Genomic DNA, 16919 nt, shown 5'->3' with positions numbered 1-16919 from the left:
TCTTTCAAGCTACGGTATATTGTATGTTTCTACTAGCAGCTAGATATTATTGGTTATTAAAAGAAATTTCCATATTAAACAGAAAGTAACAAACATGATGCAAGCATTAGAAGAGTATAACATTTTCACCTGTTCCCTGTAGAAATCATAGGGTTTTGGCCCTCATTCCGAGTTGATCGGTCGCAAGGCGAATTTAGCAGAGTTACACACGCTAAGCCGCCGCCTACTGGGAGTGAATCTTAGCTTCTTAAAATTGCGACCGATGTATGCGCAATATTGCGATTACTAACTACTTAGCAGTTTCAGAGTAGCTCCAGACTTACTCTGCCTGTGCGATCATTTCAGTGCTTGTCGTTCCTGGTTGACGTCACAAACACACCCAGCGTTCGCCCAGGCACTCCCACCGTTTCCCCGGCCACTCCTGCGTTTTTTCCGGAAACGGTAGCGTTTTCAGCCACACGCCCCTGAAACGCCGTGTTTCCGCCCAGTAACACCCATTTCCTGTCAATCACATTACGATCGCCGGAGCGAAGAAAAAGCCGTGAGTAAAAATACTTTCTTCATAGTAAAGTTACTTGGCGCAGTCGCAGTGCGAACATTGCGCATGCGTACTAAGCGGATTTTCACTGCGATGCGATGAAAAATACTGAGCGAACAACTCGGAATGAGGGCCTTTATTTTAATTTTTTTTAAAATAACTTTTGTAATCCACACAATTAAGTCATCAGTAACTTTGTGTACCTGGAATGGTATCCCTAGATGATCAAATCTGCGGGGAGAAGCCAGATTAAGTTTGATCCACCTAATAACTAAAAAATATCAAGAAGTGAACCCTGCCAGAATAGCCATAAATAATATATATTTACAGTGTATCAGGAATGTATTCACAGCACTTCACTTTTTCCACATTTTGTTATGTTACAGCCTTATTCCAATATTGAATAAATTCATTTTTTCCCTCAAAATACTACACACAATAAATAATATTGACAACGTGAAAAAATTTTTTTTTAGATTTTTGCAAATTTATTAAAAAAACAAAACTAAGAAATCACATGTACATAAGTAGTATTCACAGCCTTTGCTCAATACTTTTTTGATGCACCTTTGGCAGCAATTATGCAGCCTCAAGTCTTTTTGAATATGATGCCACAAGCTTGGCACACCTATCTTTGGGCAGTTTCGCCCATTTCTCTTTGCAGCACCTCTCATGCTCTATCAGGTTGGATGGGAAGCATCGTTGCACAGTCATTTTCAGATCTTTCCAGAGATGTTCAATTGGATTCAAGTCTCGGCTCTGGCTGGGCCACATACGGACATTCACAGAGTTGTCCTGAAGCCCACTCCTTTGATATCTTGGCAGTGTACTTAGGGTCGTTTTCCTGCTGAAAGAGGAACCGTCGCCCCAGTCTTTGTCTCATCAGATGAGAGAATTTTGTTTCTCATGGTCTGAGAGTCTTTCAGGTGCATTTTGGCAAACTCCAGTCGGGCTGCCATGGGCTTTTTACTAAGGAGTGGCTTCCGTCCGGCCACTTTACCATACAGGCCTGATTGATGGATTGCTGCAGAGATGGTTGTCCTTCTGGAAGGTTCTCCTCTCTCCACAGAGGAATGCTGTAGCTCTGACAGAGTGACCATCAGGTTCTTGGTCACCTCCCTGACTAGGGCCCTTCTCCCCCGATCACTCATTTTAGACGGCCAGCCAGCTCTAAGAAGAGTCCTGGTGGTTCTGAACTTTTTCCATTTACGGATGATTGAGGCCACTGTGCTCATTGGGACCTTCAAAGCAGCAGATCTTTTTCTGTACCCATCCCCAGATTTGTGCCTCGAGACAATCCTGTCTCGGAGGTCTACAGACAATTCCTTTGAATTCATGCTTGGTTTGTGCTCATACATGCACTGTCAAGTGTGGGACCTTATATAGACAGGTGTGTGCCTTTCTAAATCATGTCCAATCAACTGAATTTACCACAGGTGGACTCCAAATAAGCTGTGGGAACTTCTCAAGGATGATCAGTGGAAACAGGATGCACCTTTAGCTTAGTTTTGAGCTTCATGGCAAAGGCTGTGAATACTTATGTACATGTGATTTGTTAGTTTTTTATTTTTAATAAATTTGCAAAAATCTAAAAAAAATTTTTTTTCATGTTGTCATTATGGGGTATTGTATGTAGAATTTTGAGGACAAAAATAAATGTATTCCATTTTGGAATAAGGCTGTAACATAACAAAATGTGGAAAAAGTGAAGTACTGTGAATACTTTCCGGATGCACTGTCTATAATATGTCAGTATTAGGAATGGGATTAGGGTGTGGGGCCCTCTGGGTAGGTGTGTCTGGGCTGCTTTGTGATATCATTATTGTAACACTTTTTAGCACTTAAACTACTTTTTAACACCTTAATTACTTCTTCTCACCTATGTAACACTTATAGCACTTTTTGGCTACATTTTATTAAAGTAACACTTTTTAACACTTAAACAGCTACTTCTTACTAGTTTGATGCCTTGGGGCAGTCGGTTTGTGCTGGCCCGGGGGGCAGTGTAGGGGAGTGTCTGTGCTCTGGACTCAAACCTTAGAAAAGGTAGGGACCCATATGATGAGGTTACCTGGTTGTGCGCCCAAAAATTATGCTAAGAATCTCAGTTTTATTCCATGTTAAATTGCAGAGTTTATTATAATTGTCCTGATTACCAGTATTTTTAGTGCTTAGAGTGCGACCTGCATTTTTTCTTTTTTTTATGTGCAACATCATATCGTTACCTGTACACTATTCTGATATTATACTGATACATATACATATCCAGAAGTTACTACTACATATGTTAATCTCCAGTTACAGTGCCAGGAAAGAAGCATGGGAATACTTGCATACAGGAGGCAGCCTGCTTCTGAAGAGTATCAGCTTTGACTGTGTGACATATTATAGGCCCTACACACTGGCCGATTTTCTGAAAGATATGAACGATCTCGTTCATAAATGAACGAGAACTCGTTCATATCTTTCAGTGTGGAGACTCCAGCCATGAACGATGCGCGGCCCCGCGCTCGTTCATCGCTGGTCTCCCGTCGGCTGTGCATGCAGGCCAATATGGACGATCTCGTCCATATTTGCCTGCACTTCAATGCAGCCGCGTGACGGGGGGAGTGAAGAAACTTCACTCCCCCCGTCACTGCCCCCCCGCCGCCGGGTCGCTCGTCGGCGGGTCGGCCAGTGAGTAGGGCCCTTTAGTCATATTTGCCTACCTGACCCTCTCCATGAGGGAGAAAATGCTCTGTTCCTGGACTTTCCTGGTAATGTATGATTGCCATCACCCGTGGTGAGCTAGTTAATTGATAAGAAAGGTGTTTCCCCACAGGTGATGGCAATCATACATTACCAGGAAAGTCCAGGAACAGAGCATTTTCTCCCTCATGGAGAGGGTCAGGTAGGCAAGTATGATATTAGTATACAAAGTAATTGGCTGGAGTGGCTGAACTAAGTTTCTCTGACGTCCTAGTGGATGCTGGGACTCCGTCAGGACCATGGGGATTAGCGGCTCCGCAGGAGACAGGGCACAAAAATAAAAGCTTTAGGACTAGGTGGTGTGCACTGGCTCCTCCCCCTATGACCCTCCTCCAAGCCTCAGTTAGGTTTTTGTGCCCGTCCGAGCAGGGTGCAATCTAGGTGGCTCTCCTAAAGAGCTGCTTAGAAAAAGTTATTAGGTTTTTTATTTTCAGTGAGTCCTGCTGGCAACAGGCTCACTGCAACGAGGGACTTAGGGGAGAAGAAGTGAACTCACCTGCGTGCAGGATGGATTGGCTTCTTAGGCTACTGGACACCATTAGCTCCAGAGGGATCGAACACAGGCCCAGCCATGGAGTCCGGTCCCGGAGCCGCGCCGCCGACCCCCTTGCAGATGCCGAAAAGTGAAGAGGTCCAGAAACCGGCGGCAGAAGACTTTTCAGTCTTCATGAGGTAGCGCACAGCACTGCAGCTGTGCGCCATTGTTGTCAGCACACTTCACACCAGCGGTCACTGAGGGTGCAGGGCGCTGGGGGGGGGCGCCCTGGGCAGCAATGATAATACCTTGTTCTGGCTAAACATACATCACATATAGCCCCTGGGGCTATATGGATGTATTTAACCCCTGCCAGGTCTCACAAACACCGGGAGAAGAGCCCGCCGAAATAGGGGGCGGGGCCTATCTCCTCAGCACACAGCGCCATTTTCCTGCACAGCTCCGCTGCGAGGAAGGCTCCCAGGACTCTCCCCTGCACTGCACTACAGAAACAGGGTAAAAAAAAAACAGAGAGGGGGGGCACTTTTTTGGCGATATTGATATATTAAGCTGCTATAAAGGAAACAACACTTCTGTAGGGTTGTTCCTATATATTTATAGCGCTTGGGTGTGTGCTGGCAAACTCTCCCTCTGTCTCCCCAAAGGGCTAGTGGGGTCCTGTCTTCGATAAGAGCATTCCCTGTGTGTCTGCTGTGTGTCGGTACGTGTGTGTCGACATGTATGAGGACGATGTTGGTGTGGAGGCGGAGCAATTGCCGGTAATGGTGATGTCACCCCCTAGGGAGTCGACACCGGAATGGATGGCTTTGTTTATGGAATTACGTGATAATGTCAGCACGTTACAAAAATCAGTTGACGACATGAGACGGCCGGCAAACCAGTTAGTACCTGTCCAGGCGTCTCAGACACCGTCAGGGGCTGTAAAACGCCCTTTACCTCAGTCGGTCGACACAGACCCAGACACGGACACCGAATCTAGTGTCGACGGTGAAGAAACAAACGTATTTTCCAGTAGGGCCACACGTTATATGATCACGGCAATGAAGGAGGCTTTGCATATCTCTGATACTGCAAGTACCACAAAAAGGGGTATTATGTGGGGTCTGAAAAAACTACCTGTAGTTTTTCCTGAATCAGAGGAATTGAATGAAGTGTGTGATGAAGCGTGGGTAAACCCCGATAGAAAACTGCTAATTTCAAAGAAGTTATTGGCATTATATCCTTTCCCGCCAGAGGTTAGGGTGCGCTGGGAAACACCCCCTAGGGTGGATAAGGCACTCACACGCTTGTCAAAACAAGTGGCGTTACCGTCTCCTGAAACGGCCGCCCTCAAGGATCCAGCTGATAGGAGGCTGGAAACTACCCTGAAAAGTATATACACTCATACTGGTGTTATACTGCGACCAGCCATCGCCTCAGCATGGATGTGCAGTGCTGGGGTGGTTTGGTCGGATTCCCTGACTGAAAATATTGATACCCTGGATAGGGACAGTATTTTATTGACTATAGAGCAATTAAAGGATGCTTTTCTTTATATGCGAGATGCTCAGAGGGATATTTGCACTCTGGCATCGAGAGTAAGTGCGATGTCCATATCTGCCAGAAGAAGTTTATGGACGCGACAGTGGTCAGGTGATGCGGATTCCAAACGGCATATGGAAGTATTGCCGTATAAAGGGGAGGAATTATTTGGGGTCGGTCTATCGGATTTGGTGGCCACGGCAACAGCCGGGAAATCCACCTTTTTACCTCAGGTCCCCTCCCAACAGAAAAAGACACCGTCTTTTCAGCCGCAGTCCTTTCGTTCCTATAAGAACAAGCGGGCAAAAGGACAGTCATATCTGCCCCGAGGCAAAGGAAAGGGTAAGAGAGTGCACCAAGCAGCTCCCTCCCAGGAGCAGAAGCCCTCCCCGGCTTCTGCAAAGCCCTCAGCATGACGTTGGGGCTTTACAAGCGGACTCAGGGGCGGTGGGGGGTCGACTCAAGAATTTCAGCGCACAGTGGGCTCACTCACAGGTGGACCCCTGGATCCTGCAGGTAGTATCTCAGGGTTACAGGTTGGAATTCGAGAAGTCTCCCCCTCGCCGGTTCCTAAAGTCTGCTCTGCCAACGTCTCCCTCAGACAGGGCGACGGTATTGGAAGCCATTCACAAGCTGTATTCTCAGCAGGTGATAGTCAAGGTACCCCTCCTACAACAGGGAAAGGGGTATTATTCCACACTATTTATGGTACCGAAGCCGGACGGCTCGGTAAGACCTATTCTAAATCTGAAATCTTTGAACCTGTACATACAAAAATTCAAGTTCAAGATGGAGTCACTCAGAGCAGTGATAGCGAATCTGGAAGAAGGGGACTTTATGGTGTCCCTGGACATCAAGGATGCTTACCTGCATGTCCCAATTTGCCCTTCACATCAAGGGTACCTCAGGTTCGTGGTGAAAAACTGTCATTATCAGTTTCAGACGCTGCCGTTTGGATTGTCCACGGCACCTCGGGTCTTTACCAAGGTAATGGCCGAAATGATGTTTCTTCTGCGAAGAAAAGGCGTATTAATTATCCCTTACTTGGACGATCTCCTGATAAGGGCAAGGTCCAGAGAACAGCTGGAGGACGTAGTAGCACTAACCCAAGTAGTGCTGCAACAGCACGGGTGGATTCTGAATTTTCCAAAATCTCAATTGACCCCGACGACACGTCTGCTGTTCCTGGGAATGATTCTGGACACGGTTCAGAAAAAGGTGTTTCTTCCGGAGGAGAAAGCCAGGGAGTTATCCGAACTTGTCAGGAACCTCCTAAAACCAGGAAAAGTGTCTGTGCATCAATGCACAAGAGTCCTGGGAAAAATGGTGGCTTCTTACGAAGCGATTCCATTCGGCAGATTCCACGCACGAACTTTTCAGTGGGATCTGCTGGACAAATGGTCCGGATCGCATCTGCAGATACATCAGCGGATAACTTTGTCTCCACGGACAAGGGTGTCTCTTCTGTGGTGGTTGCAGAGTGCTCATCTGTTAGAGGGCCGCAGATTCGGCATACAGGACTGGGTCCTGGTGACCACGGATGCCAGTCTGAGAGGCTGGGGAGCGGTCACACAGGGAAGAAACTTCCAGGGAGTGTGGTCAAGCCTGGAGATGTCTCTTCACATAAATATACTGGAGCTAAGAGCGATTTACAATGCTCTAAGCCTGGCAAAACCCCTGCTTCAGGGTCAGCCGGTGTTGATCCAGTCGGACAACATCACGGCAGTCGCCCACGTAAACAGACAGGGCGGCACAAGAAGCAGGAGGGCAATGGCAGAAGCTGCAAGGATTCTTCGCTGGGCGGAAGATCATGTGATAGCACTGTCAGCAGTGTTCATTCCGGGAGTGGACAACTTGGAAGCGGACTTCCTCAGCAGACACGATCTACACCCGGGAGAGTGGGGACTTCATCCAGAAGTCTTCCACATGATTGTGAACCGTTGGGAAAAACCAAAGGTGGATATGATGGCGTCCCGCCTCAACAAAAAACTGGACAGGTATTGCGCCAGGTCAAGAGACCCTCAGGCAATAGCTGTGGACGCTCTGGTAACACCGTGGGTGTTCCAGTCAGTGTATGTGTTTCCTCCTCTGCCTCTCATACCAAAAGTACTGAGAATTATACGGCAAAGGGGAGTAAGAACGATACTCGTGGCTCCGGATTGGCCAAGAAGAACTTGGTACCCGGAACTTCAGGAGATGCTCACGGAAGATCCGTGGCCTCTACCTCTAAGACGGGACCTGCTTCAGCAGGGACCGTGTCTATTCCAAGACTTACCGCGGCTGCGTTTGACGGCATGGCGGTTGAACGCTGAATTCTAAGGGAAAAAGGCATTCCGGAAGAGGTCATCCCTACCCTGGTAAAAGCCAGGAAGGAGGTGACTGCACAACATTATCACCGCATTTGGAGAAAATATGTTGCGTGGTGTGAGGCCAGGAAGGCCCCGACGGAGGAATTTCAACTGGGTCGATTCCTACATTTCCTGCAAACAGGATTGTCTATGGGCCTCAAATTAGGGTCCATTAAGGTTCAAATTTCGGCCCTGTCGATTTTCTTCCAGAAAGAATTGGCTTCAGTTCCTGAAGTCCAGACTTTTGTAAAAGGAGTACTACATATACAGCCCCCGGTTGTGCCCCCAGTGGCTCCGTGGGATCTTAATGTAGTTTTGGATTTTCTCAAATCCCATTGGTTTGAGCCACTCAAATCGGTGGATTTGAAATATCTTACATGGAAAGTAACCATGCTACTGGCCCTGGCTTCAGCCAGGAGAGTGTCAGAATTGGCGGCTTTATCGTTTAAAAGCCCATATCTGATTTTCCATTCGGACAGGGCAGAACTGCGGACGCGTCCTCAGTTTCTGCCTAAGGTGGTTTCAGCGTTTCACCTGAACCGGCCTATTGTGGTGCCTGCGGCTACTAGCGATTTGGAGGATTCCAAGTTGCTGGACGTTGTCAGGGCATTGAAAATATATATTTCAAGGACGGCTGGAGTCAGAAAATCTGACTCGCTGTTTATACTGTATGCACCCAACAAGCTGGGTGCTCCTGCTTCTAAGCAGACGATTGCTCGTTGGATTTGTAGCACAATTCAACTTGCACATTCTGTGGCAGGCCTGCCACAGCCTAAATCTATCAAGGCCCATTCCACAAGGAAGGTGGGCTCATCTTGGGCGGCTGCCCGAGGGGTCTCGGCATTACAACTCTGCCGAGCAGCTACGTGGTCGGGGGAGAACACGTTTGTAAAATTCTACAAATTTGATACCCTGGCTAAAGAGGACCTGGAGTTCTCTCATTCGGTGCTGCAGAGTCATCCGCACTCTCCCGCCCGTTTGGGAGCTTTGGTATAATCCCCATGGTCCTGACGGAGTCCCAGCATCCACTAGGACGTCAGAGAAAATAAGATTTTACTTACCGATAAATCTATTTCTCGTAGTCCGTAGTGGATGCTGGGCGCCCATCCCAAGTGCGGATTGTCTGCAATACTTGTACATAGTTATTGTTACAAAAAAAAAAAAAAAAAATTGGGTTGTTATTGTTGTGAGCCGTCTGTTCAGAGGCTCCTACGTTTGTCATACTGTTAACTGGGTTCAGATCACAGGTTGTACGGTGTGATTGGTGTGGCTGGTATGAGTCTTACCCGGGATTCAAAATCCTTCCTTATTGTGTACGCTCGTCCGGGCACAGTATCCTAACTGAGGCTTGGAGGAGGGTCATAGGGGGAGGAGCCAGTGCACACCACCTAGTCCTAAAGCTTTTATTTTTGTGCCCTGTCTCCTGCGGAGCCGCTAATCCCCATGGTCCTGACGGAGTCCCAGCATCCACTACGGACTACGAGAAATAGATTTATCGGTAAGTAAAATCTTATTTTTTCAAGTGCCTCCCAGGCATGGGAAAGAAAAAACATTTATGAGCCCAGAGCAAAGTTTTGCATGGGGCCACCATGAACTATCAAAGAGTGAAAAAAAATACCCATACACATAAGGCTTTGTAAGTAGCATATGGCCTAGCCCATCTCCAGTGTCTATAGCAAGTGCACCCAATTTTGCTATATATCTAAATAATTTGGAGAGCTGAAAATGATGTATATTTAGCATATTGGAGGACCTGTATTGCACTCCCTCATACTGGTGAATGGCTGGATATAAATGTTTCTGCTGCGGGGTACACTGGGCTCCACAAGGATGGACAATGGTGTGTAGAGTAGGATCTTGATCCAAAGGCACCAACAGGCTCAAAAGCTTTGACTGTTCCCAAGATGCACAGCGCCGCCTCCTCTATAAGCCCGCCTCCCTGCACAGGAGCTCAGTTTTGTATTTGGTGCTGCAGATAGTAGGCACTTAACAGAGGGGCTGCTCCTGGCAGCCCTAAGAAGAGCTTTTTAGAAGAAAAGTGAAGACTTCAAGGGCTGCAGCAGTGTGTAGATGTCAGAAGACATTCACTGCTGCAGCTCCATCTCTCCCTAGCGGCGCTGTACACTCCCGCGCCCTTGTTGCCGGGTAACTACAGCGGGAGGCTCTGATTTTCTTCCTGTTAGACACACACGGCTGGGGCTCTCCGGGATCGCGTGGCCGCGCTTCAGGAGGTGGTAAGTGGGTCCCGCTCGCGGGACCAGTTCTGTATCACGATCCGGTACGGTCGGTGGGAGGCGGGCCGCACGCGCTGGCGGTGGACACTGTGGTATACAGGCGACCCCACTAGACCACCAGGGCATGGGTACAGGTCAGGTTTTCTCTCTAAACTTATTTAAATTGGCCCGCAGTACCAGGTGGTTATGCCAGCAGAGGGGATAAGGCTTAGACCTGGAGCCCCTCTCCCAGCCCCAGGGCGCCATTTACAGTAAATGTTCCCGCCCTGGAGCTGCATATCTGTCTCTCCCTCACTCCCAGTCAGTGTTTGGGCGCCATTTCTCTCAGCTATACTGTTCCTGGGACTGCTTGGGCAAATCCTCCTTTGTAAAGCCGCCTGATAGTCAGCGCTGTGCCTTCACAAGACACTTAAGTATTCTACATGTCATTTACACAGTGATAGTTAAGAAAAAGTGCATTTAGTCAGGGTTCTCTGGTACAAGTACCCTGTGATATACATCCAGTTCTTACTGTGCAGTGTTATATCTATTGTTTACATAGCTGTATATAAGCTAGTCCAGTGCAGTATTATTGTGTGTAATAACCTCTGCATTGTACAACTGTGACTATGTGTGTGCATTAGCTTGCTGGGTGATTTTCATTTTGTGTTTCTCACTGAACTTGCTATCCCTATATTCTATAACCTGAGGGGGCTTGGTGCGTCAGGTTTATGATACTGTAATATAGGATATTCACGAAATATACTTTAATTGTATTTTTTTCTGTGATTCTAGTCACCATATCTCTCCTGTGTCCCTGCTTGTGCTGACTACATTGAGCAGGGGTTTGGGTCAAGTATTGTGCTGCTGACAATTGTACTGTGTTACCTGATATTGCAAGTTATATCATGTCTGCGTATGAGGGTAACGGGTCTGGGGCCGAACACACTACCGGTGTTGCTGACGCCACAGATACCTATGAGGAGAATATAGCAGCTGAGGGCTCTGGTTCTGGGGATTCCTTGCCTCCAAGTGGGACTGTGGCAATGGGGGTCCATAATGACCCACCGTGGGCTACTTTCTCCACACTAATGCCCCCTATGGGACCTCCTATGCCGTTCAGCCGTATATGGTCCCTGCGGCTAACCCTCCGTGGGCAGATAACTTGTCCAATCAATTGAAGAAATTGAACCAGTCACTGACTACTAAAAGGTCTAGCCCTCGCTCGCCTAAGACCAAGGGGTCCTCTAAGCGAGCTATTGTCTCCTCACAATCCACTGCTGTCACTGACACCTTGTCTGATGAAGATTGCGCTTACACTGACCCCACAGATTCTGACACAGATAATTCTGAGGGGGAGGGTGGTTCACAAGTGGATGTTCCTGATCTTTTGGAGGCTATTAAGTTGATCCTACAGATTACGGATGATCCCGAGCCATCCGTCCCTCCTAACAAACCAGATAGATTCAAGCGTCAGAAGGTGGTTAAACAAGTTTTACCTCATTCTGATCACCTGGTGGATATACGTCAGGAACCCTGGGAAAATCCAGGTAAGAAGTTTGTGCCTCATAGGAAGCTGCTTGCTCGATATCCCCTCGCGCCAGAGCTGTCTAAAAATTGGGAGACACCTCCTCCAGTGGACTCGCATGTGGCAAGGATGGTGGTTTCCTCAGCTCTACCTGTCACTACCGTCACGTCTCTGAAAGAGCCTATGGATAAACGTGTGGAGAGTTGTCTGAAAGCGATTTACACCCTCAGGGGTGCTGCTCAAAGGCCCACTATTGCAGCGACATGGGCTGCAGAAGCTATTGAAGCGTGGGCCCTAGAGTTGGAAACTGAACTCTCTTCTGACCATGCTAGACAATGCTTATCATATATTGTAACAGCTTCTCACTATATTATGGAGGTGGCTTCCGATGCCGGTGTTCTGGCAGCTAAGGCATCTACTACATCAGTCCTAGCTCGCCGGATATTGTGGCTGCGATCCTGGTCCGTGGATCTGGATTCTAGAAAAACCCTGGAGGTACTCCCTTTTAAGGGAGATATCCTGTTTGGAGAAGACTTAAATAAGATAGTGTCTGATCTGGCTACTGCCAAAACGGCCTGTCTGCCAAGTACCGCTCCTTCTGTGCCGAAGGCTAAAAGTACTTCTTTTCGTCCCTTTCATCCTTCAGGTAAAGCAAAAGGTTGGGCGTACCACAAACAGGCCCGCACTTCCAAACCTGGTAAGCCAAAGCCCAAAAGAGCCTGGGCTGCCCGTCAGCCAGCTTCCAAGACCGATCAGCCTGCCGCATGACGGGGCGGGCCTCCCCCTGGGGGACCCCAGGGTGGGGGGCCGGCTTCTAGGGTATACCCAGGAATAGTTGAAGACCACTTCAGATGCCTGGGTACGGGAAGTCGTTACTCGAGGTTACGCCATAGCCTTCAAAAACCGTCCCCCTCGTCGATTTTGCCTGACAGATGTCCCTGCAGATCAGATCAAGGCAAAGACTCTACATTCGTTGGTACAGACCCTCCTGGACACAGGAGTGGTGGTACAAGTGCCTCTTATTCAGTTTCTCCGCTGTTTCTAGTCCCGAAGCCGAATGGGTCTTTTCGGACCATTCTCAACCTCAAGGCACTGAACAAGTTTGTGAAAATTTCCAAGTTCCGTATGGAAACCCTTCGTTCTATAGTTCTGGCATTGGAACCTGGGGACTATATGGTCTCCCTGGACATACAGGATGCTTACCTGCATGTTCCTATAGCAGTGTCGCATCAATGGTATCTGAGGTTTGCGGTTGGCACTACCAGTTTCGGGCGTTACCTTTTGGTTTAACCACGGACCCGCAAGTTTTTACCAAAGTTATGGAGGTGATGACGGCGGTGCTCCGCCGTCAAGCGGTCAGGATCCTACCGTATCTGGACGACTTATTGATCCTGGCAAATTCCCCCGGAAATTCTCCTATGTCATCTAGATTTGACTGTCTGGTTTCTGCAAGCCCACGGGTGGCTCATCAACTGGAAGAAATCCTCCCTGGTCCCTGCTCGGAGCATGGTGCACCTGGGAGTGCTGTTGGACACTCACAACCAGCGGTTGTTTTTGTCTCAGGAGAAAGTCCTGAAGCTTCAGGACAGGATTCGTTGCTTCCTCTCTTGTCCACAAGTCTTGATTCAATCGGCGATGCAGGTGCTGGGCCTCATGGTGTCAGCATTCGACATGGTGGAGTATGCTCAATTCCATTCTCGCCCTCTCCAGAGGCTGATTCTTGCCAAGTGGGACGGCCTGCCTCACCGGATCAGGTCTCACATGATCTCATTGACTTCGGAGGTCCGTCTGTCGCTATCCTGGTGGCTCCAGGAACAACAGTTGAGCAGGGGCCGTCCCTTCTGGATACCCGACTGGGTCCTGTTGACGACGAATGCCAGTCTACGGGGTTGGGGCGCGGTGTTGGAGCAACACTCCCTTCAGGGTCGGTGGACCAAGGAGGAGTCTCTCCTCCCGATCAACATTCTGGAATTGCGGGCGGTCTTCAATGCATTGAACCTGGCCCAGCATTTAATACAAAACCGTCCTGTTCAAGTACAGTCGGACAACGCCACCACAGTGGCTTACATAAAACATCAAGGCGGCACTCGAAGCCGCCTGGCAATGAAGGAAGTCTCGCGGGTTCTTCAATGGGCAGAACAATATTCATTCCGGGAGTCCTGAATTGGGAAGCGGACTTTCTCAGTCGTCAGGACGTACACGCCGGAGAGTGGGGCCTCCGTCCAGAAGTGTTTCAACTCCTCGTGGAAAGGTGGGGCCTTCCAGATGTGGATCTGATGGCGTCTCGACACAATCACAAGGTTCCGGTCTTCGGAGTAAGGACAAGGGATCCTCAAGCAGCATTCGTGGATGTGCTGGCAGTGCCATGGAAGCTTCGGCTGCCGTACGTGTTCCCTCCGGTGTCACTACTGCCCAGGGTAATTCGGAAGTTCAAGCAAGAAGGAGGAATCCTGCTTCTCATAGCTCCAGCGTGGCCCAGACGGCACTGGTTCTCAGACCTTCAGGGCCTCTCGTCAGAGCGTCCAATTCTACTTCCACAACACCCAGACCTCCTCGTTCAGGGCCCCTGTGTCTACCAGGACCTGGCCCGGCTGTCTTTGACGGCGTGGCTCTTGAAGCTTCCGTCTTGAGGGCCCGTGGCTCCTTGGGATTTGTCGGTGGTTTTGGAGGCGTTGCAAGAGTCCCCATTTGAACCTCTTGGCTCAGCTGACCTTACGTGGCTTTCTCTTAAGGTGGTGTTTTTGCTGGCTATTGCCTCCGCTAGAAGAGTGACGGATTTGGGTGCCTTGTCCTGTAGTTTCCCATATCTGATTTTTCACCGTGACCGGGCGGTCCTTAGGACTCGTCCCGGATATTTACCTGAGGTTGTTTCTTCGTTCCACCTTAACCAGGAGATTGTGGTTCCGGCCCTTGTATCTCCTGACTTGTCTCCCAAGGAACGGTCTTTGGATGTGGTACGGGCTCTCCGTATCTACGTAAAGAGAATGCCTTCTCTTAGAAAATCGGATTCTCTCTTTGTTTTGTTTGGTTTTCAAAAACGTGGCTGGCCTGCTCACAAGCAGACGTTGGCCAGATGGATTACAATGGTGATTGCACATGCTTATGTGAAGGCTGGTCTGTCAGTTCCTGCTCACATTATGGCCCATTCTACTCGGTCTGTTGGACCTTCTTGGGCGGCTCACCGTGGGGCGACCCTTGAACAATTGTGCAAGGCGGCTACGTGGTCCTCAGTGAACACGTTCATAAGGTTCTATGCCTTCGATACTGCCGCTTCCCAGGATGCTTCCTTTGGATGCCGGGTTCTTGTGCCCGCTACAGTGCATCCCCTCCCATAAGGAACTGCTTTAGGACATCCCCATTGTCCATCCTTGTGGAGCCCAGTGTACCCCGCAGCAGAAAACGAGATTTATGGTAAGAACTTACCTTTGTTAAATCTCTTTCTGTGAGGTACACTGGGCTCCACAAGGCACCCACCCTGACGCACTTAGCTTCTTTGGGTATGTATGGCATTAGCCGCTGACACTTCACCTGTCGTGAGACTGTGGTGTTTGTGGCTACTAACTGTTGTCGTCTCTTTTCCTGCTACTGCATTGGGCTGGTTAACTAAAAACTGAGCTCCTGTGCAGGAAGGCGCGGTTATAGAGGAGGCGGCGCTGTGCATCTTGGGAACAGTCAAAGCTTTTGAGCCTGTTGGTGCCCTCGGATCAAGATCCTACTCTACACCCCATTGTCCATCCTTGTGGAGCCCAGTGTACCTCGCTGAAAGAGATTTAACAAAGGTAAGTTCTTACCATAAATCTCGTTATTTGATTTTATGAAATTAAAAAAAAACTTAATGAGTTATTTGAAATATAAATATCCCCTTGTCTGTAAATTACCTTAATAATATATACTGACAAATATACTTTATGCTATAATATACCCTACATATAACAAGAACAAATAAGCAAACAGTTGTGAATACCCCATATCCCCCTACCAGACACCCCCTATCCCCCCCATCCCCTTAGAAAACTGGAATAAATCACAAAAGCATCAAACATAGTTTTTATCACTATCTTCATCTTAGACGATATTACAGAATATGCATAGAGTACTTATCTCTTGTAAATATATATGTAGACAATCCCACACGCATGTTTAATAGTCTGAAAGTCATGTTACACAATACATCACCAAAGTGTATCTTGATCTGCAGCATGCCATTGAATTATTGCTGATGGAATCCACATTTAGTCAGATAATAGCTTTCTCCTTTATCAATGAATCAAGCCAAAATAGATAGCTTACATTACACAGAGGTCATTGCAAACTTAGCTCTACCATCTGAGAGGGCATTGTTATTGAACTAATGTTGGCTTATCCTGTTTACAAAGGCTCTTAATTATATTTTGTTGTTATCATCTCTCTCTCTCTCTCTCTTTCTTTCTTTCTTTCTTTCTAGATACTATTCGTTCCCAGTGGGAGTCAAGAGCCTTTTAACAATAAAACGATGATGGCTTTCACCTTTAAAAGACAGTATTACTGTGTTTCTCTCCCAACTGATACAGTTGGTTAACTAAAGCTGCTTAACATATATAGAAGAAGTAAAATGTGGACTGATATGAATCCCATGGGAGAACCTCCAGAGACTTGGAAGTGACTGTATTATCAGACGAGCTGCGCTTGTTTTGAGATGCTTTGCATAATGAAATACTCTATAAAAAAGTACCATATCTTTTATATCTAATTGTATAGACTCCTCGTATATCAGATTAAGTCTGGAATAGTACTGTATATAAGAGTTTTAAATTGCAGATTTAAGATATATGAATAAATATAATGCACAGAGGAATGGTACAAATAAAAAACATGCATTATTTTGGTCCTAAGATTTTGTTTTTTTATTTATATTGAGTGTGCTGTATTATAAATGAAAACTGACAACTTAAAATTGAAGAGGAAGGCGGATGAAGATTTTACAGTATGTTATGTTTGGGAGACACTGAGATATTTACAGCTAAAGATACATTATTAGAATTTAAGAATTGGACAGAGCACTTTTATCCACAAAATATATCAGTAAATAGATTCCCAACATTTAAAATAACATTGTGTCTACGATCTCTAAGTCATAAGACCTTCATCTATTAAAAAAACAAATATTTAAGAAAATTGCTACATAACACCTTCATCCACCTCTTTGATTATTTTGTAAGTAGAATCTGAGGCTGTTCTTCTTGGGCCTCCAGTGCTATGCTTAAGGCAAAAGCTAAGTAGACCTGATACAGAGATGTAGGCTACCCCTACAACAAAGGGATGGTGTGAAGCACTGTCCAAACCTTCCTGAGATGTGAAAGTTTACAGTATGTATAAAAATAAATGAACGCTAGTCATCTGAATCTGATAGACTCAGCACAATCAGCCAATTCAGAGATACTGTAGTTGCAAACTTTTACCATACTTCTAATTATTTGAGTATATAACCTGACACCTAGGGGACATTAGTCAAATCTTCTAAAGAGTACAAGTGGATGTTGCCCCCAGA

The 16919-nt window shown here is 47.3% G+C and overlaps 1 protein-coding gene across 8 annotated transcripts in view; it reads left to right on the top strand.

Annotated features, from left to right (window-relative positions):
• NEK10 (NIMA related kinase 10) overlaps positions 1–16263 on the top strand; it is an 831700-nt gene extending 815437 nt beyond the window's left edge. For all 8 annotated transcript variants that reach the window (XM_063922254.1, XM_063922250.1, XM_063922255.1 and 5 more), the window contains one exon: positions 15837–16263. In XM_063922254.1, the coding sequence (XP_063778324.1) occupies positions 15837–15888 (52 nt within the window). In that variant the 3' untranslated portion in view covers positions 15889–16263. The remainder of the gene's footprint in view (positions 1–15836) is intronic.
• The last annotated feature ends 656 nt before the right edge of the window (positions 16264–16919 follow it).

This window comes from Pseudophryne corroboree, chromosome 5, assembly GCF_028390025.1.
Source record: "Pseudophryne corroboree isolate aPseCor3 chromosome 5, aPseCor3.hap2, whole genome shotgun sequence".
Classification (NCBI taxonomy): domain Eukaryota; kingdom Metazoa; phylum Chordata; class Amphibia; order Anura; family Myobatrachidae; genus Pseudophryne; species Pseudophryne corroboree.
The sequence above is the reverse complement of the archived record's forward strand: the minus strand, read 5'-3'. Positions and strand labels throughout refer to the sequence as shown.